Below are 26,589 nucleotides of genomic sequence, written 5' to 3' on the forward strand. Positions count from 1 at the left end.
TTTTAGGGTTAGACATGAAATAAATACTTTATTTTACACTCTACCGTCTGTGTGCATGATTCTTCAGCGATACTTTAACATGTCGGAGGAAGAAGCAAAGGTGCAGATATAAACACAGAGAAACAGCAAACAGCTGTTGCTGCTGGCGGATGCATGCATTCATGGAAGAAATACACAAAACGTTATGCGAAGCAGCAAAAACATTTCTTTACAGACAGATATATTATTATCATTATTATTCATATTCACACAATGAGTCTGCAACTCTGACAGCAGGTGAAATCCTCACAGTCCTTTTTCCGATTATCGTACAATTAGTCTTCTAACTAATTTTATCAGTAATTTGTCATCCCTTGTCAGGTTGAAGCTGAAATTTAAGCAGCTTTTCTGAAAGTTAAAATGGAGATTCAGAGCAGAGCTGTTGAGCCCAGCATGAAGGAGCTTAATTCACATCTTACAGTCAAACTGCAAACCATGTTTGAGAGGAAAATTGTTTTCAGAAGAGAAGCCAGTAAAAACGACTCGTCTGAAATTGAGAAGAAGCCAAAATCCAAAGAAAAGCTTCAAAAAAACTGTAAAAAATAAAAAAATAATACTGAATTCCACTTGTCTCCACACCGTATGTTTCCCTTTTGACCCTAAAAGCTGTTTTTTTTCCCCCGTTGCTGATCATGATATGATGGAGTAAGAGAAACAAAAGTCAGACATACAAATAAAAATAAAAATCACCATTCAGAGCCATTTTTCTGTCAAAAAATTGAACTGGACACAATGTTGCTCTTGATCATGAAGCGCTGCTGTTAAGACAAATAACCTCTTATTGGCGAGCTGCCAGATTTACTTTCAACATCTGTGAACTGGTTGTTCATAGAGCGCTGTATCCAAGCATATTCACAGAAAGTTTAGTGGAAGGAAAAAGTCAGATGGAAAAAGATGCTAACGCTACAGGGATAATTATATATAAGGTGAAAGCAGGTTGTGGTATTTCACTTATTCAGACTTGTCTTGTGTCACTGAGGACACAAATTGTCCATTTGTCTGATTTTTGTCCCTTTTGCTGCACCATACACACTGTAGTAAGATAAAAAGTGTTTTCGCCCTTCAAACATTCTTACATTTTGTGACATAACAACCACAAAGTAAAATGAATTTCATTCTCCTAAACCCCCAAAAAAATCATCCCAGAAAAATAACTTGAGTTAAATAAGGTTTAATAAAGTTTTGTCACAGATTTTCAATTGTACTTTGACTAGACCATTCTAACTCAGCAGGTATAGTGGCTAACTGGAGCTCTTATACAACTTATATGTTTGTTGATTTGTCATAAACTCCAAAAGAGATTTTTACAGTTTTCTTTCAACTTGTTCCCACTCTTTTCCAGATTTGTGGTGTGCAGCCAACATTTGTTCTTAACCTCTACAACCTGAGCTGTGGATCTCTGCAGCTCCTCCAGAGATACCAGGAGCCTCTAGGCTCAGTCTGTTTCGGTGGACAGCCCTGACACATAAAATGACCAAAACATGTAGTGAAGATTATGGTTGTAATGTGACAAAACATAAAAAAGTTGTGGACTTTTTACTCTCCTGTAAAGCTGTAAAAACTCCCTGGATGCTCAGGTTGGAGGTTTTCCACGTTTCGGCTGTTTCTAACCGGATCTAAACCGGACTGGAGTCAACACAAAGTTCACATGTTCATACATTTTGCGAGCCAAAGCCTGTCAGTGTTCAAAGCTCCGGTTCAAACATCATCATCATCATCACATTAACAAAAAACACCACTGTACACGACCGGACCAATACGAGTTGCTTTAGATACTTTAAGGACTTCGGTTCTGAAGAGCAGGTGTTGGTGGTGAGGCGCCGCCGTCTCAGGTCTGGTGCTTGAGAGCGTGCCGGCTTCTTTTTTCCCACAATGCAGTTCTGTAGCTCTTCATCTTCTCAGTCTTCCTCTTCACAGCAGCGTTCTCCTCCCTGCAGGAAAAAAAAAAGACTTTATGTTGTTTCTTGGTCAGAAAAATAAAACATAAAATGTGGAGTTGTTATGAAGCTAATAATTAGAGCAATTCTCTTCTTATAAAGATGGAATAGAATAAAGCTTTATAAATCTGAAAACTGTTTTTTTAATAAAGAAACTATGAATGGTTTTGATGATTATTCTCCACAAAATGTAACATTTGCTGCTAGTCTCTCCACTGGCGACTGCATTTTGTTTTCATTACTTTATTTTTGTGTTTTTATGATATAAAGCAGTTTGAAGTGCTTGTTGCCACACAAATAAACATGATTGGTTGATCCAGTGGTTTGAACATTTTAGGTAATAAATAAAACATTTTAAAATGACTTGGAAAAAAGTGAAACGGGCTCCATCACTGTTTTTAAGTGAAAAGCAGATATAAATAGGAGTGAGCCATATTGGCAATAATATTTACAACAATGCAAGGAACCAAATTTGCAAATATATAATGTAATACAGTGATTACACCTGTGTCCATCCGTCTTAAGAGGAAAGGAGATCGAGCTTTTTCTGTTGCTGCTCCTATTTTATGGAACAACTTACCTTTCCAGATTAGATCATTTTACGTTTAGATCATTTTAAATCGCTTCTTAAAACTAATTTTTACTCTTTGGCATTTAATTGATGTATTGTTTGTGCTCTGTTTTGTCATTTGTGTTGTTGTTCTTCTACTACAGCACTTTGGTGCAGTTTTATACCTGTTTTAAAGTGCTATATAAATAAATTTGACATTGACATTATTTGTCTGCAGAGTTGCAGGAGGAAATCTAATGAAAGTGTTGGATGAGCAGCAGAAGGGGAAGAAAGAGGTGGTAAAATCCCCCACCAGGCCCTGCAGCTTAGGCTGCGTTCACACTGCAGCCGGAAGTGACTCAATTCTGATTTTTTTTTGCCGGGGTCGTTCTCACTGCCAGTAAATGCTTCCTGTATGTGTTCTGCAGTGTAAACGGGCAAACGACCTGAAAGTGTCCCGCATGCGCAGTAGAGGGCGCCATAGCGTCAGCGTTCTCAGTGTTCTGCCAACCGCCATGAGAAGAAGAAGAAGAAGAGCTCAGTGTTTGCGGAAGTAAACATGGAGGCTAACGGTGGAGCTTAGCTTATATATTTGAAGTTGTTGTCCGGCCGGAGCAGCAAATTAACAACTTAATCCTCATATAATCCGTCATGGTTGTTGTTTTTCTTCCTTCCTGCGCGTTTCAGGAGCAGAATAGTGAGATTTGTTGAGAATCAGTGACGTTCAGTTCGGATGAATGCGACCTGGACGTTATGGTCACATTTGAATCGGATACGTATCGGATATGGGTCACATTCTAAAAGAATCCGACCTGAGCTGTTCACACTGCCATGAAAAGATCGGATACAGGTCGCATTACGTCAAAAAGATCGGAATTGGGTCACTTCATTCTGCAGTGTGAACGCAGCCTTATTGTCTCTGTTTGTACATGCAGTCCGTGTTTAAATCAACATGTGTGTGTGTGTGTGTGTGTGTGTGTGTGTGTGTGTGTGTGTGTGTGTGTGTGTGTGTGTGTGTGTGTGTGTGTGTTCACTCACAGTGTCTGTGTGTGCTCGGAGCAGAAGCTGGAACACTCTGTGTCCTGTGAGTCCGTGCAGAAGCAGCGCTGCAGCTCCCTGCGCAGGCGCACCGACCCGAATCCGTACGGCACCACTTGGCTGCAAGACAAAAGATTCAGCCGTTTATTTTAAAAATACTGAAATAGTTCTGATAAAAATGGCTTCAATGTTAACAAATTATCTTCTTGAAACTGGAGGATCAGTTTGATTTTTACACAACCAGTTAAATATTTAGCTGGGAGCAAAATTTTAGTTTGAGGCTAAATATTTAATATTTGGTGCCAATTTCCAAGATGTATTTTTGTTTGAATGAATTTGATGTGCATCTCATCAAAGAAAGTACATTTGATCAAATATTTACATTTTGATTAAAAACATATGCATGAATATACATTCCTACTTCACAGCATGTTGGATTCATTCAGTCTCTCTTCCTAAAACCTGATGAAGTTTAACATTCATTCTGTTTTCGGTGCAGGAACCTCTGAGTTTGTTTTTGTTCAAACTTCACAGGAAGTTTCTGCAGTCAGATTTATGAACAGGGATTTCTGACGGGTCTTTAATAGTGTGACATTTTTACACCGTAAGTCTATTTTTCTTTCATTTGCATATTTGTGGCATTGTTTTTTCAGAGTAAAGGGCTTCCGTGAATTCAGTATTTACTGCTCATGACAGATAAACCTGAACTCAAAATAAACTCGAGCTCACGATTACAAACTGGAAGGTTTGGAAAGGATTTCCCAGAAATCCATCAAAAAGCTGCAATTATCCTTCTGTGAGCCAAAGTTTAATACGAACCACAAACACGGCTCCTGCGATCCGCTCTGAGTGGGTTTCTGGACGTGCGTGGTGCCGAGCGGCTGCAGGTTACAGCCGGACCGTCGGCTGCATTAATGCGACCGCAGCGGGAACCGTCTGCAGCTGGACGCCTCAGGTTTTAATAAAGGTGTAACAGCAAATTAAACCAGAATTGCTTCCAAACTGAACATTTTTGAACCAAATTTAGACGTGTAAGAGTTGAACGCATCTGTTATCGGCAGCACATCTGGATCTCATTTCCCCCCCACAGCTGGAGATAACATACAGCCCCTTTCATCTCCTCCTCCTCCTCCTCATTTCTACAATATCATTTATTTTCCTCTCAGCAGCTTGTTGACCTCCCTGCTGCTGCCTCCACCTTCCATCCTCTCCCGAGTGTCAGAGGATCCTTCCTGGGGTTACAGGAGGAATAAATCTGGGTGACCTGAACTGCTGAACTGCGGCTCAGTGAGTAATGGCTGCGTAGCGGCAGACACTCAATGTTGTTTTTGCCAGAAACATCAAACAGTCCAGAAATCGGTGCCAACATTTCCTCTGCCTTCATAGATGAGTGGCAGCTACTGGACGGCTGAAGGTTGATGTGACCTCTGCAGCCTTCTGGCTCTAGACCAGTGGTTCTTTACCTTTTTTGAGGTACCAACCCATCAGTTTCATATGCCATTCACTGAACCCTTCTTTCATGATAAAATGATTTTTTTTCCAAATTCAAGACATATGGGTGACTTATCTTTAAGAAGATCATCAAGTCTTCTTAAAAGGTAGAGTCTCTGAGAACAGTTCTTCAAAATATATTCAGTGTTTTCAGCAAAGTTGATCTGACTGTCCAGGAACGACCCAAGGTATTTAAAATGTGCCACAGTTTCAACAGGTTGGCCATCGAGAGAAACTGGAACCACTTTAAGGTGTTTAGATCATTTAATTAGCTATACATTCTTAAGATAATGAAAAACTAATAATAAATAATAAAGACATGTGGTATTCTGATTTAGTAATGTAATTATATTAGTTGTGTTACCACCCCACGCCACTAGAGGCAGTACCAACCCCGAAAAGATGCGACTAAGGAGCAGATTTAGAAGTTCACTGAAAGCTACAGAATTTGGTAAAAACTGTGAGTTTTGCTGAAGTAAATAAAGATACAAGTTCAAATCCATGCTGAGAGGAGCTCCTTCAATCAGGGCTCCTCCGCAGCTCTGATTGGTTAAGCAATGTAACGTGATCCTCTGATTGGCTAAGCAATGTAACGTGATCCTCTGATTGGCTAAGCAATGTAACGTGATGCTCTGATTGGTTAAGCAATGTAACGTGATCCTCTGATTGGCTAAGCAATGTAACGTGATCCTCTGATTGGCTAAGCAATGTAACGTGATCCTCTGATTGGCTAAGCAATGTAACGTGATTCTCTGATTGGCTAAGCAATGTAACGTGATCCTCTGCAGCAAGTGATGGCAAAGCGGGGCGTCATCACGACTTTACATAAGTGAGTCTTTACCTCCGCGGCAGAGGCTCCGCCGAACCCCTGAGACCGACTCATCAAACCCCTGGGGTTCGATCGAACCCAAGTTAAGAACCACTGGCCTAGAAGAACCAAACTTCTGCAGCCGGACCTGTAGCTGCTGTTGCTGTTGGAGTTATTTTACGACCGCAGCTGCAGCCATACGTCTACATTCATTCATTCATCATGCATTCGTCATATTTCTCCAGACGTTTGATAGAAAGCTGGCTGCACACGTTTGAATCTGTTATGGATTCACATCATTTTACATTCAGACTTGAGTATTTGCCCCCTTCCAGACGTCCTGCTGTTTTCCTTTGTTGCCCCACTGAACTGTTTCAGATCAACAGGTGAGAAGATAACGAATGATGACATTTGAAAGAGTCATGGATCAGGATTAGCAACAATTTATTCCACTCTGACTTAAAGTTTTCCAGCATAATAAAACAATTTCAGGTTATATTAAAGCATCTCATTCAGATTTAAGTCCCAACTTTGACTAGGCCACACCAGCAAAGGATTCCCAGATCATTATGCTGCCTCTACCGTGTGTGACAGCAGTTCTGATGTTCTTTTGGGGATTATCATCACGATTTTTTTTAAGTGATGCAGACTTTTGGGTGATTGGTTTTTATAACTTTTCCCTTAGAAAATAGAATAATTTGGAAACTGCATGTTGTGTTTATTCATTGGAGGCACAGAAACTTGAAATATTTAACTGCCTGCATGAAGATTTTTCCCTCTTTATAAATCAGAAGAAATCCTCGATGCGTTCCAACGTTTGCCTCCATTTTCTGTATTTTAAAATGGCTGTAAAATTGTTCCCTCCTGGAAAAGAAATAAGTCCTTAAAAGCCCCAGAAGAAGAAGAAGAAGAAGGTTCATGCTGAGTACATGTAGTTTTGATTTACTTCCACCAAACACAACAGCTCCCAGCTTTAATACAGAATGTCTTTTTTTTTTTTACCTGAAAATATGACCTGACAGCTCCTGACACGAGAACAAAAATCTGCCCAAACATCGGCGTTTCCATGGAAACCGAGGCCCAGAGTACTTCTTAGACAGTCGACGTTTGGCTGATGTTTACGGCGGCGGCTGCCAGACAAACTGCTTCATGTGTCTCTTTGTAAATCAAACGTGTCCAGATGTTGAGGAAACTTTGATTGAGTTTGGTTCTGCCGTTCCTCACGCCTCTCATCCCGTCTTTCAGCTCTCGAAAACACAAACTCCTCGTTTATTTCACTACTTATTTGGAGATTTTTTTAGAATGAATGTCTGACTTTAATCCAACATTTACTTTGATAGGACTCTTGTTTCATTCCTCCCCAATGATTCAGTTGATGTTTGTTGTTTTAACAACCTAATAAAAAACTAGAGCCAGTGATGATTTTTTTTTCCAGCCTCTTCAAGGCTCTCAGTTAAAAGACGGATAGTTTTGCTGATTTGTTAACTTTTATGTAAATTAGACTTTAAAAAGGATTTTTGTATTTGCAAATAATCAAATTCAATAAATGAAAACGGTGGCCGACAGGTGCAAATGCGCAGCAACATAGAAAACATGCAAACAAAAGAAAAGATGCAAAGTGCTGAAACCGGAAGTGCTCCAGACCACTAGGGGGAGTCGAACAAAAAACAGCTGTGTGCAAATTTAGGCTCTGCGTCCTTTAAAGCGGGTGTTCAGAAAAGCAGCAATGGCGGCAAAACTATTTTTGCCGTATTTACACTTAAAATTACACAAAATGATTTTTTACAATGTTTTTAGGTGAGAATGCAGATGTATAGATCTGAAATATCTGCTTGGTTCATCAATAAATCACCTAATTCCAATATGGCTCCGACGTTTTCGGAGATATCTGCTCCCGCTCCATTAACAGCCAGATCCCCTCCCAGGTGTCAGCTGGCCGGGAGCTCCAGGTTCCGTACACCGAGAGAGAACGCATGTCTCCCGGTAAATCGTTATAAAAACTCCCGATAGTTTTCCCATATGAGTGGAGGTGGAACACAGATATTAACGCAGGTAATAGCTGTAAAATAGTTTGGTTCACTAGTATTTAATTTATTCCTGAGCAAATAGGTTTGACTGATTAAAGCTAGCTTGCTGCATTTCATTTGTTTGCGTCTCTTTTATGTTTGCTGCATTTTATTTGTGTGCGCGTCTTTTTGTTTGCATGTTTTCTCTGTTGCTGCGCATTTGCACCTGTCGGCCACCGTAATAAATATATAGCAGGATTTATTGAGAAAATGATACAAGAAATGTTTGTATCATTTATTGTTGGTATTTTTCAGATTATTTTTATTTTATCATGATTGATTGACAGAATGGCTGCACAGTGGCGCAGTTGGTAGAGCTGTTGCCTTGCAGCAAGAAGGTTCTGGGTTCGATTCCCGGCCCCGGTCTTTCTGCATGGAGTCTCCATGTTCTCCCTGTGCATGGTGGGTTTTCTCCAGGTACTCCGGTTTCCTCCCACAGTCCAAAAACATGATTGTCAGGTTGATTGGTCTGTCTAAATTGCCCCTAGGTGTGAGTGTGTGTGTGCATGGTTGTTTGTCCTGTGTGTCTCTGTGTTGCCCTGCGACAGACTGGCGACCTGTCCAGGTGACCCCACCTCTCGCCCGGTACGCTAGCTGGAGATGGGCACCAGCACCTCCCGACCCCACTGAGGGACAAGGGTGTAAGAAAATGGATGGATGGATGATTGACAGAATGTTTATGTGTAAAACTAAGTGCGCAGTGTAACATTTTGTAGTGGAAACTTCACAAAGTGACACCAAAACAAAACAAAGACTCCCAGCAGAGAGAGCTGCTAACTGGGAATGTTGGGAAAATATTTAAAAAAGTGAAAATAAGAAACTAGAAACAAAATATTAACAGCAGAATTTTGTATAAAAGAAGTATCACCACAAATAATTTAAATTGTAGAATGATTCTAGGAATGCTGATAATTAGATGATGTGTTTTCATTTCTAAACCTGGAAAGTTGGGTTACTGAAGAGACGAATGCTTTTAAGAGAATGATTTAAGACGAAAGCGACCGCAGCGTTTAGTGGCAGTTAGTGATGGTGGGCACTGCGACTGCTGTTTAAGAGCTTTTTATGGAGAAGGCAGGAAGATCTCCTGTAACCACACTGCTATGTTTAGACCAAACCAACAATCTGAGACACTTTGGGATCCTCTCTGGAAGCTATTTTGGTGAGACCCTTTTTTTTTTACTTGACCTCAACTTAATTAATTTTGAGTGTGACTGTAAAGACCTTTAATTCAGCCTCAAAACATCTGCAAATTTATGGGAAATGACAAAAAAAAGATTAGCCTTAGCTGTTACTTGAACTGACGGGAAACACAAGGAGCGTTTCATAAATGTATGAAGAACACTTTCCTCATTGGTTCCACTGATATTACTATTTAGCTAAAGTTTTACAAGTTTAAGTCATTTCTGAGGAACATTTCATTCTGCGTTGGTAAGCGATTTCTAAATGGGAGCAGCCAAGGAGGGGTTAACTGGTTGTGGGTAAAGGAGCATCTGACTATAATAGCCTTAAACTCTTTAGGTTTCTTCATTCTGTTGTTAAAAGTTTCAAGCCGGCTATTTAGGAAACCAGAGGAAACACTCCAGAAATTACCCTTCTTTAGGAAAGACGTGCTTTCTTATTACCTCCACCACAGCTAACTGCTCAGTCATTGCTTGTGCATACTCAACTAAAATCCAGTTGATTGGAGGTGATTGTGAATGGAGATCCTCTTATTTAAAACCAGGCAAATTAAAAGACACCCATGTGGTCCTAATAATGTTTCAGTGACATTTTGGCTTCTTGAGTCAGATCTCTAGTCTAACACGTATCAGTAAACCTTTCACAGGCAAAGTTTGATGTTTATGGGGAAGGAGCTGCGTTGTAAATAGCTACATTCACTTCAGCAACGTTTTAGAGCCGAAGTTACCTAAAACAGTCCAGGACTGCAGGCACCACTCTGGTTCTGGAACCACAAGTTATCATCAGGCACTCGGCATGGCGCCTAAACTAGCTGACTGAGGACCCGCTACTTTACTATATTTAATACTCCACACAGGATGACGGAGTAGACGTAAAATATTGCAAAATGTGTCTTGATTACAATCAATATTCTCATAATATCTCAACATGATGGTTTCTGTACTAAAAAAAGATCGAAAGTCAAGAAAACAGCTGCAATAAAAAGTATTTAGACAGAAATGAAGTTAATATCAGCGGGAATTAGAGCCAGTTTAAACCTCCTAGTGGCCTAAAAAAAACCTAATTTATTACCAATAAATCACCCCAGAGCATGATGGGTAATATCTTTGCAACCTAACGTTGCAGGACATGCTGCTGGTGTTGGTTTCACAATGTCTGAATGAATCTGTTGATAAATTCTAGAGATTCTTCATCGAAATCACAGGTTCTTCCTCCCAGCAGCTGTTTAAATCACAGCCGGTTCCTGCAGTTATTTCCACAGTTTTACTCATTTTCAGTTACATTTCTGCTGATACTTTCACATCTTTGTTGTTTTGAACAAGTTGTGTTTTGTTCCATCTTATAAAACATCGTCTGACTGTCGCTCTGTCGAGTTCTCCATAAATTCTCACATGTAGTTTTTTTTTTATGTCTTCTAACTTAAATGAACATGCATATTAAATTAGCAGATGTACTGCTTCAAATAAAACTTAAAATTATGCCCACTCACTCTGCACAAGACTCCACTGCTGAAGGAAAAGCATGTTGAATCTGGTTTAAGGTTTGGTCCAGAATCCATTAAAGAACTGAGTGTGTGTTATGGTCAGGTGAGACCAAAATTAACTCTTTAGACGCCACTGGATGCACCATGTTGACCAGTAGAGAAGTTAGGAAGTGGGAACATCATGCGACTAAACGAAGGATGAATAGAGAAATGTAAAACATTCTCAACAAAGGGATTACCAAGTCAAATGATTTCAATCCAACTGTCAATTTATGAAAAGGAATAAAGATCAGAGTTTATGGAAGACAGTTTGTGTCAAAAATTATACCTGAGCAACAAATGAGGTCATTTATTCCATCCGTTCCAGAAAACCGTTCTTAAAAAGTATTTTCATTACTTCCTGATTCCACTTTATCACCCATTTGATAATTCCTGGATTTATGTGTTTTGTTTTGTACATGTGGTTGGTTTCCCTGGACATCTGGTGTGAGTTTCATGTATTTATAATCCTCATTATAAATATATTCTCCGGGGAAAACCATGACGTCTTTGACATTCTTCTTCCCAGCTGGGGAGATTTATATCAGGCATCTTCACTTTGGAAATCTGCTACTCTCTTCAGAAAATGTTTCACTTCAGCTAAATTAATCTGGTAATCTCAAACATGCAAAGAATAATTGTGTTTTAAATTAAAGAGTCGTTAACTTTACTGCAGCTGTTGTTCTTCATTTATCACTGATCTTGGAAAATATTATTGGATTTTTGTCTTTTAAGCTGTAGAATTGATTTCAGATCGTTTGTGTCCAACAGATTTATGAAGAAACTTAATATTAGTTAAAGATGCTGTTCACCGGGACCACAGAGACAGTTCGTCTTCGTTTTGGACTGCAGCTGCTGTTTGCATGTCCTCCCATCCTCCCTCAGAAACCCAGCAGCTACTGCAGGTTGAGTCTTATCTCTGCTATTCTTCATCATCAGCCCAGCACTCCAGCTCAGCCATCACCATGATAACAAACTCCTAAGATGTTTACTGTTGACCTCCGTTTCCTCGTTTCCTCACCTCGGGGTGTTGACCCACACGATGCCGATGTGACAGAAAAAAATACACTCCTTGTCTTTCTGGTTCTCACAGGAGCAGCGCTTTTCCCGCCGGTGGGCTGTGTGGGCGAGCTGCGCGAGGGGGCCCTCCTGCGCCACAGGGCTCATGTCAGACGCTGGGAAACACAGAGGAAAGAAAGTGATTAATATAAGCTCAAAATGAGTGTTTTCAGGTAAAACATTTACATTTTGTTCTTATTGTTGAAGGTAAAGGGATCAACTCAAAGCAGTTACTGCCAGGATGAGAGGCGACGCAAATGAAAGGACATGAGGTCTGAGCATCACACATCTGCAAGTTCAGACAAAAAACTGCTGTAAAAAATCTAGTTTAAAAATCTATATTTGATTTGTGCCACTTCCACTATTTGGTGCTAAAGTTAAAACTAGCCTGGACAGCCATGTTGCATTTTATTGGACTTTTACATCACCAACATGAGACATGTGTCATAATTCAGCAACAGAAGAAGCTGAAGAAAGAAGTGCTAACATTTTGGAAAAGAAAAACAGCAGAAATTGGCTTTGATAATCCCGTCAGTCCTCTCTGGTCAGCAACTTCAGAACTGATCAATAAATGGACACCGGCGAACGTTAGCAGTTCTGTCACGTGTTTTCTGTGTGACGTTCTTTTTCTGCACTACAGGTTCACAAACCATCCATCCATTTTCTTACACCCTTGTCCCTCAGTGGGGTCAGGAGGTGCTGGTGCCTCTCCAGCTAACGTACCAGGCGAGAGGCGGGGTCACCTGGACAGGTCACCAGTCTGTCGCAGGGCAACACAGAGACACACAGGACACACAACCATGCACACACACACACTCACACCTAGGGACAATTTAGACAGACCAGTTAACCTGACAGTCATGTTTCTGGACTGTGGGAGGAAACCGGAGTACCTGGAGAAAACCCACCATGCACAGGGAGAACATGGAGACTCCATGCAGAAAGACCGGGAATCGAACCCAGAACCTTCTTGCTGCAAGGCAACAGCTCTACCAACTGCGCCACTGTGCAGCCCTATTCACAAACCATTCACACAAAGTCCAATAGAAGTTATAATTAATTAGTAATGTAAACAAAAGCAAACAAAATCATATTCCAGCATTTGAAAGACTTTTTGTCCCACTTGTAAAACCTCAGTGTGGTGGAACCTCAACATGCTGGACACACTGATCCCATTCGGGCCGTGGTTCCGCCTCACGCTGTGGAAAAGCTTCTCGTCAGCAGGAACATGGCGGGATGACGGGCGGCCTTAATACTGGACTGGAGGAAAGTCACCACACAGTGCGGCTCCTGTGTAATATCTTGAAACTGCGCTACATGTGGCGGATTAGAGAGAAGAGCGAAGGTTTGAGTGATGGAGTTTCTGCTTTCCTTGAAATCTTTCATTTGTGCTCAGCGATAAAAATCTGTGAATAGATGAATTTTCACCATTACCCAGCCAGACATGGATGTGGGTCCAATGTACAGCTTCTTTTTTCTTTGTCTGCAACATTTTGTTTGGGATTATTTAGCATAAGAGTGAAAACCTTCAAGGACCATGAATATTTTTACAAGGCTATAAACTGGATCACTGGCAGCTTGAATAAAAATCTGGCTTTTCTTTCAGTTCAACAAAGTAAGAAATTATTCAACTTGATGGACACAAGATTGCAGAAAGTCGTCCACAAACTACTTGGTGCAATAAGACGTTGGCTCCTGGCTGACAAACTCTTATATTTGGCCTGACACCAGTAAACTGCATAAAGGCCACAGCATGAACGAAAATAATGCACTGCAGCTCAGAGTCTACACCTGAACACTCACTGGCACATAGGGGCATGTTAAAACCAGCACTCAGGACCTATAAAGCAGAGAGAGACCGCAGATGGGCTTTGATGTAGCTTACAGCGCACAGGGGAATGTTTGGGCGTCTGTAGAGGGTTTTACACGACTTACATGCGAGCAAAATAACACGTTTCCTCTCTATAAACGCTCCAGTCATCACGCTGCTCTGTCCTGGAGAATGAAATATTTGAGGTTGTTGTTCCTGTAAAGTTTCCAAGGAAGCTGTTATTTTGTGAACTGATGCACAAAAACTTCTGGGACACTTTGGCTAATTTTAGCGCTTTGGGTTTGTTTTATTTTAGTAACATTCAGTGGCCATTAAGAGTTTAAGCTTTCAGGACATCTTGGAAAACAGCACTGACTCATTTAACTCTTTAGGAGAAGAACAAAGTCTGTGTGAAACTGAAACACAACAATATTTCTTAATGTAAAATCCTCGGCAACCATTCATGGACGTTTTAGACCTGAAACATTTGAATCTGAAATTCCTCGGCACAATGCAACTAAACATGACTGGGAAAGCAGCCAATCAGAAGCAGACATTATTTTCCTTCATGGTGATTGGCTGTCGATGTTGGTGTCTGCAGTAGTTGCTGAGATGGTTTCAATATTAATACATATTAAGGTATATTTTTGAGCGGGCTGCACAGTGGCGCAGTTGGTAGAGTTGTTGCCTTGCAGCTTGAAGGTTCTGGGTTCGATTCCCGGTCTTTCTGCATGGAGTCTCCATGTTCTCCCTGTGCATGGTGGGTTTTCTCCAGGTACTCCGGTTTCCTCCCACAGTCCAAAAACATGACTGTCAGGTTAATTGGTCTGTCTAAATTGCCCCTAGGTGTGAGTGTGTGTGTGCATGGTTGTGTGTCTCTGTGTTGCCCTGCGACAGACTGGCGACCTGTCCAGGTGACCCCACCTCTCACCCGGAACGTTAGCTGGAGAGGAACCAGCACCTCCTGACCCCACTGAGGGACAAGGGTGTAAGAAAATGGATGGATGGATGATTTTGTATTAAAACTGAAATTTCTTGGCACAGTGGATGTGTTAAAATAGGCAGTTATAAGCATTTTTAGAGGGAGCACCTCTAAATAAATGTAAAGTACTAATCAGATCCAGAAGTTATGCTAACGCTAAAGCTAACATGATAATTAGCCAATCTGAATTCAACCAAAGTAGAAAACGACCACATATTGGCCTGTTTATGAGAAAATGAAAAAAACAAAAAACTGTGGCTGTGGTGAAAACGTGAGTCCTCCTTTGGGTCGGCTCAGTAGCTTCTGTGGACAGCAGCCAGAGATTCATCCATCAGTCTCAGGTGATAAAGGAGCAACATCCACATCCAGCCAACATGATGTCTGTTTAATGTTTTCACCAGTTGGAGTTTGTTTTATGAACCAGAACCCAGAGTTTACTCAAGAATACCGTTTCCATTTAGTCTATTTTGATTAGATGAAACATAAAATATTAATATAAATGTGCTTGTTTCGGAAAAAAACAAAAAACATTCCAGGAATTAGCGACGCGAACTGCAGCGGGTTCCTGAACGCTGCAGGTGAGCGAGAACTCAGTCTGGGTTGATTTCACAGATAAACTTCCTGAGTTGGAACTGTGGTGTTCAGCTTGAGCTTGGAAAATTAATTTCTTTCAGATTTGTCACAGTTTGGACAGCAGAGAGCTCAGGGGCTCAGTGACCGGAGAACGTCTGCAGGTCAGAGTCGTCTGAGCGCCGGCAGGTTGGACGCGGCGCTGGAAGGCGGTCAGGCCTTTTCGCCACGGTCATCGTGTATCCAAAAGCACACAGAGCGCCCTCATTCAATTTCCTGCCTGTGGACACATCGGTTTATTCATGCAAAGTTAAACAAGCAGCTCAAATGTCGCAACCCCACAATCTGAGGTATCTTTTCACCAGTCTGACATTCTGTCAGGTTATTAAATTCAACTGTCAAAAATAATATCTGACAATGCTTCTTTACGTGAGATCTTGTAGTTCAGTTCTTCTATTTGTTCCCTCATGTAAACACAAAGTATTGGAGCAAATCGATTCTTTTTCATTCTTCTGTTTCTGACATGGTTTATGTTCAAACTTCCACTGTTTTCCTGTCCACTGTTTTTGCTCTGCCTGCATGATTTATAAATCTAAACATGCATTTTGTGTATTTCTACTCTCTCTCATCACAACAGTTTTATCTACAGATTCTCTTATAAACTGGATTTTCTCCTGAAATGTTGTGAACACATAAAAAGCAGCATGTCTGGAAGATTCTGGCTTTAATTGGAGCTTTAGGGACTGTAGCTGCCCAGATCAATGCCTGAATCAAACTAAACATACCGAAAAGATTTTTTTTTAAATACACAAGACGATCAAAAGTTAAAAATTCAAAAGGTTCCCCTTCTTTTCCTTTCCTCAAATCTCAACACATCGTTCTTTGAATGATGAACTCCATGTGTTCACCCAGATAAATGTGGTCGTCTAACAGCTCCTCTGACAATCCTTCAGCATGTTTTCACTTTGCATCTACTTCAAACTGACCTTAAAACTTTTTCTGCAAAGATCAGGAAGACTTTTATGTCTGACCTTTCAACAGGAATCATTTGGCTTTTATTAGATGTTAACATATTTCTGATGGTGGTGGGAGTTCAGACCCTGTGGTTCGACACGCAGCCATTCAGGCTGTTTGTCAGGTCATTGATCCTGTTGAAGCCTTTTGGACTTTCTAACAAACCAAATGAGGCTCCCAGATATTATCAGACGATCCGATAGTCTGAGGGTGAATGTTTTAAAGGGCCGGTTGTGACAGAATGAATTGATAAAAATCCCTTAATATGTTAAAATACTAATAGTCTCTGCATTCAACAATTTCATCTTAAAATTAAATAACATTTAACATCTTTTCACACTGATTAGTCCCTGCAGGAATTTTTGTGACTCTACATTCTAAATGAGACATTTTTGCAATATTTCAGTTTGTGAAAATGTGACCTTTTGTTACCTTCTGCTGTTGATCACGGACTGTAACTTGAATTCAAGAAAGTCGAGGCTGTAGTTTAGTAGAAGTAAGAATTACTGCCACCTGCAGGTGGGAGTTAGTAATGTCTTTAACCGTTTCTGTGGAACATTTGCAGCATGATAAAAGTACCTTAGTGCGAAAAAATGGGGAATCTGTTGATTTTGTGTGGATTTCTTGATCGTGAAAGAAACTGATTGAAAGAATACAAATTATATTTAAACTCACAGCTGTTGTCTTGAAGGTTATATTTATGTGTCCCTTTAGGGCCACATAAAAAACTGGAGGGTCTGAACTGACATGTGGTCCAAAGGAAAAGTGTCAGAAAATGACAGAAAAAACAAAATTTAAAGTCAGAGAATTAAAAAAAAGAGTAAAACTGTAAATGTTCAGCATGTTTGAATCCCTGTGAAAACCTTCAGCAGAGCAAAACTGTCCTGATTTAAACCTGAACTACATCAAACGTGTCTGACGGATGAACTTTCACCTTCCTTCCTGAAAGGCTTCAACACTTCAACCACAGACTCTCTAATGGTGCCAATATCAAACTTTCCTCCTCTTCCAAAGTCCAGTCTGCCGGAGCGGCTCAACTCGTCACCTGAAGGTTCCCGGCCGTCGGCTGTCATCGCCGTTTCTTCCTCACCAACGAAATTCAGCCTCATGAAAGATAAACGATCTCTCCTGACTCGTTTCCCGTTTGCCCTGAATCATGTCAGGTCATCAGACGAATCAGACGCGTCTGAAAGCTTTCTGAGCTGCAGGCATTTCAATCTAAAACCTAGAAGACTTTTAATCAGCAGTCATTAACTTCCTGAAGGAGCCTAATATCAAACCCAGCGCAGTGAAAAAGGTCAGAAAGGCTGCAGAGGAGCTTCAGATTCTTACTTTCTGTTTGTTCTGAGCTGCTGGAGGAACAACGTTCTGCAACCAGCCGACCAAACTCTGCGGCGCAAAGTCGGTTCTGGTAAACAAGCAAATCAATCAGCGGTTTCACTGTCAGTGAGGTTAGATTCAAAAGTCTGAGCAGCTCAGAGAAGTCTCCTGCTGCTGTGAAAAGCATAAACAAAACTAGAAAAAAGATGTCAAAACAATAAAACCACCAGGATGCTCTACGATCTGTTAATGGATGCCAGAGGGAGGCAAACCACATGCAAGCATTTACTGGTTCGACGTTCGTCTTGAGCCGATTCCAAATTTAAGTCCTGAGAGGTTTCAGAATCGCTTGATTCCAGTTCCAGTTGTAAAAACTCAGACTATTCTTCACGTCTGCTGCATCACATCTGTAACAATATCAGCATTTTCCCTCCAGTGTGCGAGTCAAAACACAAACCGGTGTCCTGCCTAAGACGGGACATCACATTTCATGCTGAAAGCTGGTAGTTTATTGTTTCCCTGCTCCAGGCCATGATTCATGCTTTATGGATGCAAACACAACATTTTTTCCATTTCACATCTTGAGATGTTCCCGTCTCCCCTCCTGGCAGCAGTTCAGTCCGCTGAGCAGCCGTCAGCAACGCGGCGGCTTCCTCTCCTATAATTTCCTTTAGTGTTCTGCGGTCTTTATGTGCTTCCATAAACGTTCATGCTTTATGCAACAAGTCATGGAAATGTGCCTGTTGGTTCACATGCATGTCTGCAGAGTAAAAATCCCAAGATGAGCTTTGAAACAACATCTGACAATGTTTGGCTTAATTAGTTATGATTAATCGTTATGTTAATTTAGCAAATTATTAATAACGTTAGAATTTCATTCGCCAAGACGTTCATTCTACACTATTAATATGGACTATTATTATTATTATTAATAATAATAATTAAAGAAACTTTACACCTAAACTTCCAACATGCATTTAAACCACTGAACCAAAAGGTGAAAACAAACTGATCAGATCAACCAACTAATAAATGATGACAATTAAACTGAATAATGAAAAATATGTCATAAACTAATTATTAACAGTCAAAGTTCAGAAAAATGACAACAATGCAGCCATATTAAAATGTTAAAACCTGAGAATGGAATAATCGAAAATGATTTTCATTCCTCCTCTCTCTCTCTGCTCCGCGTCCATGAGGTCTCCTCTATTTGGGGTCAAAGTTCAGGCATTATTTGAGCTTTTGAGATGCTAACTAAGGCTGCAGCCGGAAGTGACTCAATTCCGATTTTTTTACCGGGTCGTTCACACTGCCAGTAAATGCTTCCTGTATGTGTTCTGCAGTGTAAACGGGCAAACGACCTGAAAGTGTCCCGCATGCGCAGTAGAGGGCGCTATAGCGTCAGCGTTCTCAGTGTTCTGCCAACCGCCATGAGAAGAAGAAGAAGAAGAGCTCAGAGTTTGCGGAAGTAAACATGGAGGCTAACGGTGGAGCTTAGCTTATATATTTGAAGTTGTTATCCGGCCGGAGCAGCAAATTAACAACTTAATCCTCATATAATCCGTCATGGTTGTTGTTTTTCTTCCTTCCTGCTCGTTTCAGGAGCAGAATAGTGAGATTTGTTGAGAATCAGTGACGTTCAGTTCGGATGAAGGCGACCTGGACGTTATGGTCGCATTTGAATCGGATACGTATCGGATATGGATCACATTCTAAAAGAATCCGACCTGAGCTGTTCACACTGCCATGAAAAGATCGGATACAGGTCACATTATGTAAAAACAATCGGAATTCGGTCACTTCAGGCTGCAGTGTAAACGCAGCCTAACTGTTTCCAGCTGTAAAAGCAATACCTTGTTGCCATGGCTACACATTATAACTATCTGAAAGAAGAAAAAAAAGAAACTATGACCAAATATTCTTACCAGAGGGAATAATTGTTCCAAATATTCAATGTGTCAAAAATTAATGCCAAACAAAAGTCCAGAACCAGTCAGAGCCAACGTAGCAGAGCTAATGCCAACATGCTAAAATCTACTAAATACTGAGGAAACGGATGAAAACGTATAAATTTAAGGAAATAATTTAAATTTGAACTCTTCTCATTCTGGCTGTTAGCGAACAGATTGATGATCTAAACGGACTGAAACAGGAAACGTTTAGTTTGCTGTTTGACGGGAAAGAAAACTGGTTCTGAAGCAGTTTAACGTTTCTTAGCTCTGCTGTAAATCTGTTACCTGTTAAAACAGACTCTGCTTGGCTCCACGATATTCAGTGATATAAACAGGTGGATCAGCTGCTGATCCGTGTTTGGGCTGGCCAGAACCAGAACCCCCCCCCCTGGCAGCCCAGAGGATTAGGTAACATCTCAGCATGAATAAATGAATTGACCAGAACTCTTCGTCGTGAAGCGGTTTTGTGTTTGCAGTAAAAAAAAACACAAAATAAAAAAACAACAAGCCTGGAGTTTGACCTGTGCAAACTCAGGTTTCTTTGGACGTGACAGACGATGCCGAGTCCAACAGGAGGGCCAAGCTAAACTCCTTCCTGGCTCATTTTGAAGCCTAAACGTCTCCAGCTTGAACACGGAGAACTGCTGGAAGGATCCTGCAGCACAGAGGCTCCAACCGGCCCCAAAGCAGCACCAGCCCCCCGGTGGGCCGAAGGAGGGCAGCTGACCACCAGGAGACCGGATGCAACTCACACTGACGGAGCCACTCTACTGTTTAACCGCCATCATTAATCTGGGATTAAACTTTTTCTGTGGTCTTAAATGATGGCTAATATCTGCTAAGTACAGTGATTTATAGAGGATTATTCTCAGAATAACATGTTTGAAATCTGATCTAGAGAAAAAATCCTCAAGATTCACCTGCAGAGAGGAGAGCAGCATCACAACCAACACATACAAACTGAATGTGAATTCAGGTTGGTCACTATTTCTGTGAAGTGAGTTTTTATTTTACCTACAAAACATTAGAGATGGGTGGAGGAGAGCTGGGTTTGGTTGGAGAACTCCTGACCAATTCAGGACCTTTTAGTCTCCACTGATGTCAGCAGCCAGAAGGAAAAACTGGATTTAGGTTTAATCTGGTCCTCATGCAGACCAGTGATAACAAATAAATAAATATCAGGTAGAAAATGTCAGCAATATGATTAAAAAAGAATCAACCCCCCCCTGCCAAGAAAACTAAAATCTAAATCAGATTATGAAACTTTAGCTGCACCATCTGGATTATTTAACCTGTCAGAGAAAAATATGGGACTTTATTTTACAAAGTCATATTTCCACCATCTTATTTATTCAGTTTCAAGCTAAATGTTTTATCAGCAGGATAAATATTAGTTAAACTAAATATTTAACTCCAAAGTGAACATTAGTTTGCAAACTAAATATTCAGTCTGGAGCTAAATATTAGCGTCACACTAAATATTTAGCTTACCAACTAGATATTTGACTAAACATTTAACTTCTTTATACACAGCATACTAACTAACTGGTTAGTTTGAAATTTAGCTTGAAAGCTAAATATTTACCTTGCAAACCAAATGTTTAACGTTCTAACTAAATATTTACGTCATAAGCTATTTAATTAGGTTATTTATGAATAAATGACAGTGACTTTGACAACTAACCTCCATCTATTTTCTCTTATGATGAGCCAAATCACACATAACTGCTGTAACTTTTCAAATTTCTGCCCACAAAATATAATCTTTTAAAGTTTTCAATATAGCGTGCGACCAATAAAATTATTTTTAATACTGTAATATTCTTTGCAATTAAGGGGAAACGGCTGACTTCCTCCATCTTGATGATGTCACTGAAGAAATTCACTATTCACAAAGAGCTGTAACTAAGCAAATAGAAAGTTAAGTGGAAGGAAGAAGTGTGGTGGAAAAGCAGCACGGATGGTTGCACAGACCACAGAGTTTGCAGCTGAAGTCAAAGATTCAAAAATCTCAACACTCTGAAACTGAACCAGACACAAAATCCTCTTTAGGTATAAAAATTAAACGTCTGATCTGGTTTAGAGGAGGACGGGTTGGTCAGAGTCATGGACGGTTTGAGAGTCAGTCCTCTGCTGGTTCTGGTTTCCTGAAGTCAACGCCGCCGTCTACCAGGACATCTCACAGCGTTCATGATTCCTGCTGCTGACAGGTTGGCATGGAGACGCGGATTTCATTTTCCTGCAGGGTTTGGTACCGACCCGGAGGAGGCGGCTCAGTTCCAGTTTGGATTGGAAAATGTGAATTAATTTAGATGATGAAGGTTCTGATGCGTCTCTCCTCACTGAGCCGATCTGATAGAAAACCAAGTGGGAGACGCAGTGAATGAGAGAAACACATAATGGTTTCGTTTGGATCAATAAACTCGACAAGCGGAAGCGAATGAAAGTGATTAAAATTAAATATTTTAATAGGGAAGTAAACAATTATGGAAAAATATGAAGAATTGTCAAACCTTAAATTTACGGAGGATTACGGTGACTGAAAAAGAAATTCTGATTTTCTTCCTCAAATTCTTTAAATTCAGATTTTTTTTCTCAGAATTCTAATTTTTCTCAAAACTGTAAATCAAACGACTCCTGGTTCCTTCAGACAGTAATTTCTTCTCCTGCCCAGCTCACATTGGTGTCCCTGGGACCGATTTCTCTCAGGTTCCCATCAGCCTCCAGCGTCTCAGATTAAATATTAGACACTTTGAAGGTTTTTGCCTTTTCTGCAGCACGTCAACCGTTTCTCTTTTGCTCTGGTTTTGAGGCTAAAAGCTGATATTTTCCTCCATTAAACTGTTTTAGATGTCAGACATCTGACCATGAAACACAAAGAAATCAGAGGATGAAGGCTGAAAATTACTCTATCTGCTAATAAAAGATCAGGTGACCTGGGTCTAGCATCCGTTTCTTGTAGAAAGGAGCAGATCCAGAACCGGGCCTGCAGAGACAGGCATCTAAAACATTAAGTTGTACTAATTATTTTTTATTCAGCTCTTAAATTTGAAGACTCCAGACCTGCATGAGACCAGATGCAGTCAGGCTGGTCTGAATGTCAGGGGAACTAAATGAGACCTGATGTTTCAACACGTGTTCGTCATATAAAGGCTTTTTATCGCCAAGTCTCCATTAACTCTGAATTAAACTAACAAATCTGACCCAGAATATGCAAATTAACTTAACTGCTCTGCTGCTTACAGCTGCATTTCAGCTAAACCAGGCAGTTTAATGAGGGAAACCTCCGTTATTCAATGGATTTAGAGGTTTAAATACAACATATAAATGTCATTTCAAACTTTGCTGCAGTTTAATCTCGTTTCTTTTACCAGCTTCAAACAGCATCGCCAAGTTTTTTAATCTGTAATTTATTTTATCTCTACGTTTGGAGTAACGGCTTTTCATGTCAGCATCTCCAGCTGCAGTCCTGATCCTGACAGCCTGGCTGCTTTCCATGAAGTCACACCAGGAAGCTGTTTGTCATCCACAGGTGAGTCTGTGTGAGTCAACCAATCAGAAGACTGCAAAGCAGTGACATCATAATCTGGTTATTTAATTATTTGAACATTTGTAGAATTGGAGAAGGTGAAAATCTTTTTTACATGGTGAAAAACAACATCCATCCATTTTCTTTACACCCTTGTCCCTCAGTGGGGTCAGGAGGTGCTGCTGCCTCTCCAGCTAACGTGCCAGGTGAGAGGCGGGGTCACCTGGACAGGTCACCAGTCTGTCACAGGGCAACACAGAGACACACAACCATGCACACACACACTCACACCTAGGGGCAATTTAGACAGACCAATTAACCTGACAGTCATGTTTTTGGACTGTGGGAGGAAACCGGAGTACCTGGAGAAAACCCACCATGCACAGGGAGAACATGGAGACTCCATGCAGAAAGACCGGGAATCGAACCCAGAACCTTCTTGCTGCAAGGCAACAGCTCTACCAACTGCACCACTGTGCAGCCCTGAAAAATAACATTTTGAAGAAATTTTAACTAAAAAAAAAAATAAAAATGTTAATACAGAATTTATTAATGTTTTTAAGAATTGCATTTTGAATGTGATCCAAACAATCCTGGAACGATGAAGATTGATTTATTCATCTTAAATGGTCAAAGAAAGACTAAAAAGAAAAAACAACTTGTTAATTTTTTGTGCCGTTTTGCATCAAGTTGTTTTACAAAATAAAATAAGAATTTATGACGTTAAAAGCCGTTTTTATCCGAGTAGAGAATAACTTTGACATAGGAACTTTAAACCCTACAGTCTGTTCAACACGTCAGGAAAACGACGAGCTGCAGAGGAAATGGATGCACGACGTTTTCTGCAGAAGAAACTTTCATGGATCTGAAGTCTGACGTCTCTTTATCAGGAGAAACCAGGACGTCCAGGCAGGTGATCAGAGATTTGTTCAATTTATGACTTCATTTGATATTTTTACATCTTTATAACATTCAAGTGGGGGTCTTGTGAGCTTTTAAGCATCATCAACAGAATCACCCTGATCTTCTGTATGCAGATTCCTCTGGGGTAACAGTCTGAGGTAAACCTAAACCAGGGAGTGGCAGCCAAACTCATAAACTCTAGATTACATACCTTCTCCTACCAATCTCTGGATTTAACAGCATCTATCACTCAGAAAGGATTCATGTGAAATGAGAAAGCTTTTAAAACTAATCCTGGGTCTTTCACTGAGCATGAGATGTACCAGCCTGAGGGGACGTTTTGTTTTCACCACTTACTCTTGCAGTCATAGCAGAACAAGGGCGCAAATGCAATTGTAAATCCAATTTAAAATTAAATTCTGCAGCGCACAAAGAGCTGCCTGTGATCCTCATCCTTCGTGTTTTATCTGCCGGGTTCACGCAGGGGCAGACAGGAACCTGCAGGTAGAGGGCCAGCCAGCAGCCCCAGGGTCAAACACATTCCAGGTTTTCCTGTGTGCAGACATGAACCCCCCCCTGCCCCCCGTGATGTTTTGCATTACATTCCTCAGGCATTATCCAGCAGGCGGGGAACGTTTTCCTCACATATTTGGTTTCTTGAAGGCGTTACAAACGTCCTTCTGTCCTGCAAAGCTCATCAGTGCACACAACTGCTAAAAAGCATCAATCCATAAATTACCTCTCTGACTGAATAACAGCACAAAAACACCCCAAATCTGGGCTGGTCCCACCCTGAGTGATGCATTTATTATTATTATCCACCAAAGTCTGTGGTAAAGTGTAAAACTGTCAAGGAAGGAGTGACTGCATGTTACCACAAGACACAAATCTAATTTATTAGCACCTTTCAGCCAAGTCAGACCAGGCTTTTACACGTTTTGCACAGAAATCTCTTTAAAACTCTCGTCTTCAGCTGCAACCACATGGAGACAAACCTGCCTCAGCTGTGGTGCAAATAATCAGCTTCCAACTGAAACAGATTCACTTTCTGGAACAAATGAGCAGAGTGTTGATTTATCGTCAAACCCGACCGCGTTTTAATTAAAAAAGACAAACTGGGATTTTATCCAGGCTCCAAACTGAAAAACTTATTTTCTTTCCACACCCAGATTTGATGCTTTCATCCCATTTATTACGTTTTCTCACCTTTGGTCGGTTCCAGCCCTTCAGATTACTCAGCTGCCATTATCCTGTCAAACTCCCTCATCCTCTGCAATGCAGCCGATATTAAAGCCGGGACGTCCAAGAGTAATTATAGAAGAAAAACATGCATTATGTGTCCTCAGTTACCCGGTGACACAGTCCTTTAACCTCCTGAGACCACAGAGCTGGAGCTGCTTCACTGTAATGCTGCATACTGTGAGAAGATGCATATTGAAGCAATTTTAAAGAAAAGTCCTCAGTTTGGCTTGGAGACAGAACCTCACCCATGTCAACAGTATTAGACCAAATCATGAAGTTCAGAACCGGTCTTACCTTGAAACTGATGGATCAGCGTCAGAGTCGTGGCCAGAAGCCAGAAGTGAGTGAAGTCCATGCTGCTCTGCAGCCTCCAGGTGAGAAACGAAAGAAGAAAACTCTTTAGCCTCCAACCGGTAAACCCTGCAGGAGCGTGGCTGCTGTCGACCTGAACACCTGCGGGTCTGAATGTCAGCCTCGTGTTCGTACGTCCAGACGGATCCGCTCAGGTAGTGCTGAAGGAAATCCCCCGGTATGGAGGGGCTCAGAGGCGTCTGCACGCTCCAGCAGCAGGGAGGATAATGAGCTGGGTGATAACAGGCGGAGAGGAAGGAGGAGGAGGAGGAGGAGGATGCAGAGGAGAAGCAGCTCCTGCAATGAGAACCATAAATTAGAGCCTCCTCTGGTTGACCCGTGTCTCGCTCTCACTGTGGTCCGCTCTGCTCCGCAACCTGGAGTCTGACGGCTCCTCCAGGGATTCCCTCACAAAGCCATCCTCACACCAAGCCGCCCTGTTTATTTTTACTCTACACAAACGTGGAGAAGGAAAAACATCCATGCTACTCTGTCTGCAATGGTGTGGAAACGTTTTCCCACTTCACAGATTCCGTCTGTTTTTCCACACTCAGAGTTTCAGCCTGGTCATCGGCTGAACCTGGTTTTCTGACCTCATGTCCCTCCATGATCAGGATGAGAGTCTCACCGCCTCAGTTAAGGTTTCTACTTCATGATTCAACAAAAAGAGACAGAGACTGGGCAAAAATTGGAGAACACAGAGGTCCGATTCACATTTTCCAGAAAAAGTGTTGATGATCTCAAGGACTTTGGGGAGAAACGTCGGTGGACTGAAGAGACGAAAGGGAAGCTTTCAGAAAGGTGTGTCTGGTTTCACTGGCTGTAAAACCAACAAGATGCTCAGAACCAGAACATCAGACCTACTGCTCAACACGGTGGTGGTACTATGATGCTCTGGGACCTGAACCATACATTCAGCTCCATAGCTGAATGTATGGTTCAGCTATGGACCGCTGGAGAAGATCCAGCTGTCAGTCCATGGATGGATGGATGGATGGATGAATGAATGAATGGATGGTTGATGGATGGATGGATGATGGAAGGATGATGGATATCCATCATCCTTCCATCCATCCATCCATCCATCCATCCATGGAAGGATGGATGGATGGATGATGGATGGATGAACAGATTATGGATGGATGAATGAATGAATGAATGAATGAATGAATGAATGAATGAATGAATGAATGAATGAATGAATGGATGGTTGATGGATGGATG

The 26,589-nt window shown here is 41.1% G+C and overlaps 1 protein-coding gene and 1 long non-coding RNA gene across 2 annotated transcripts; one reads left to right on the forward strand and one right to left on the reverse strand.

Moving 5' to 3' along the window:
* On the reverse strand, positions 1-25,784 carry LOC103457174 (endothelin-2). Its single transcript, XM_008397138.3, has 4 exons — positions 25,309-25,784; positions 11,652-11,805; positions 3,565-3,684; positions 1-1,970 (listed from the first exon to the last, which is right to left on the reverse strand). Exons 1-4 carry the CDS (start codon positions 25,367-25,369, stop codon positions 1,868-1,870), a joined length of 438 nt encoding a protein of 145 aa, XP_008395360.1. The 5' UTR covers positions 25,370-25,784; the 3' UTR covers positions 1-1,867.
* LOC145549745 (uncharacterized) lies at positions 4,661-16,490 on the forward strand. Its single transcript, XR_014085590.1, has 4 exons — positions 4,661-4,851; positions 11,402-11,535; positions 11,724-11,961; positions 15,156-16,490. It is a non-coding gene; the product is annotated as an uncharacterized LOC145549745 (long non-coding RNA).
* Positions 25,785-26,589: the final 805 nt, after the last annotated feature.

This window comes from Poecilia reticulata, chromosome 21 (assembly GCF_904066995.2).
Source record: "Poecilia reticulata chromosome 21, P_reticulata-male-v2, whole genome shotgun sequence".
Lineage (NCBI taxonomy): Eukaryota > Metazoa > Chordata > Actinopteri > Cyprinodontiformes > Poeciliidae > Poecilia > Poecilia reticulata.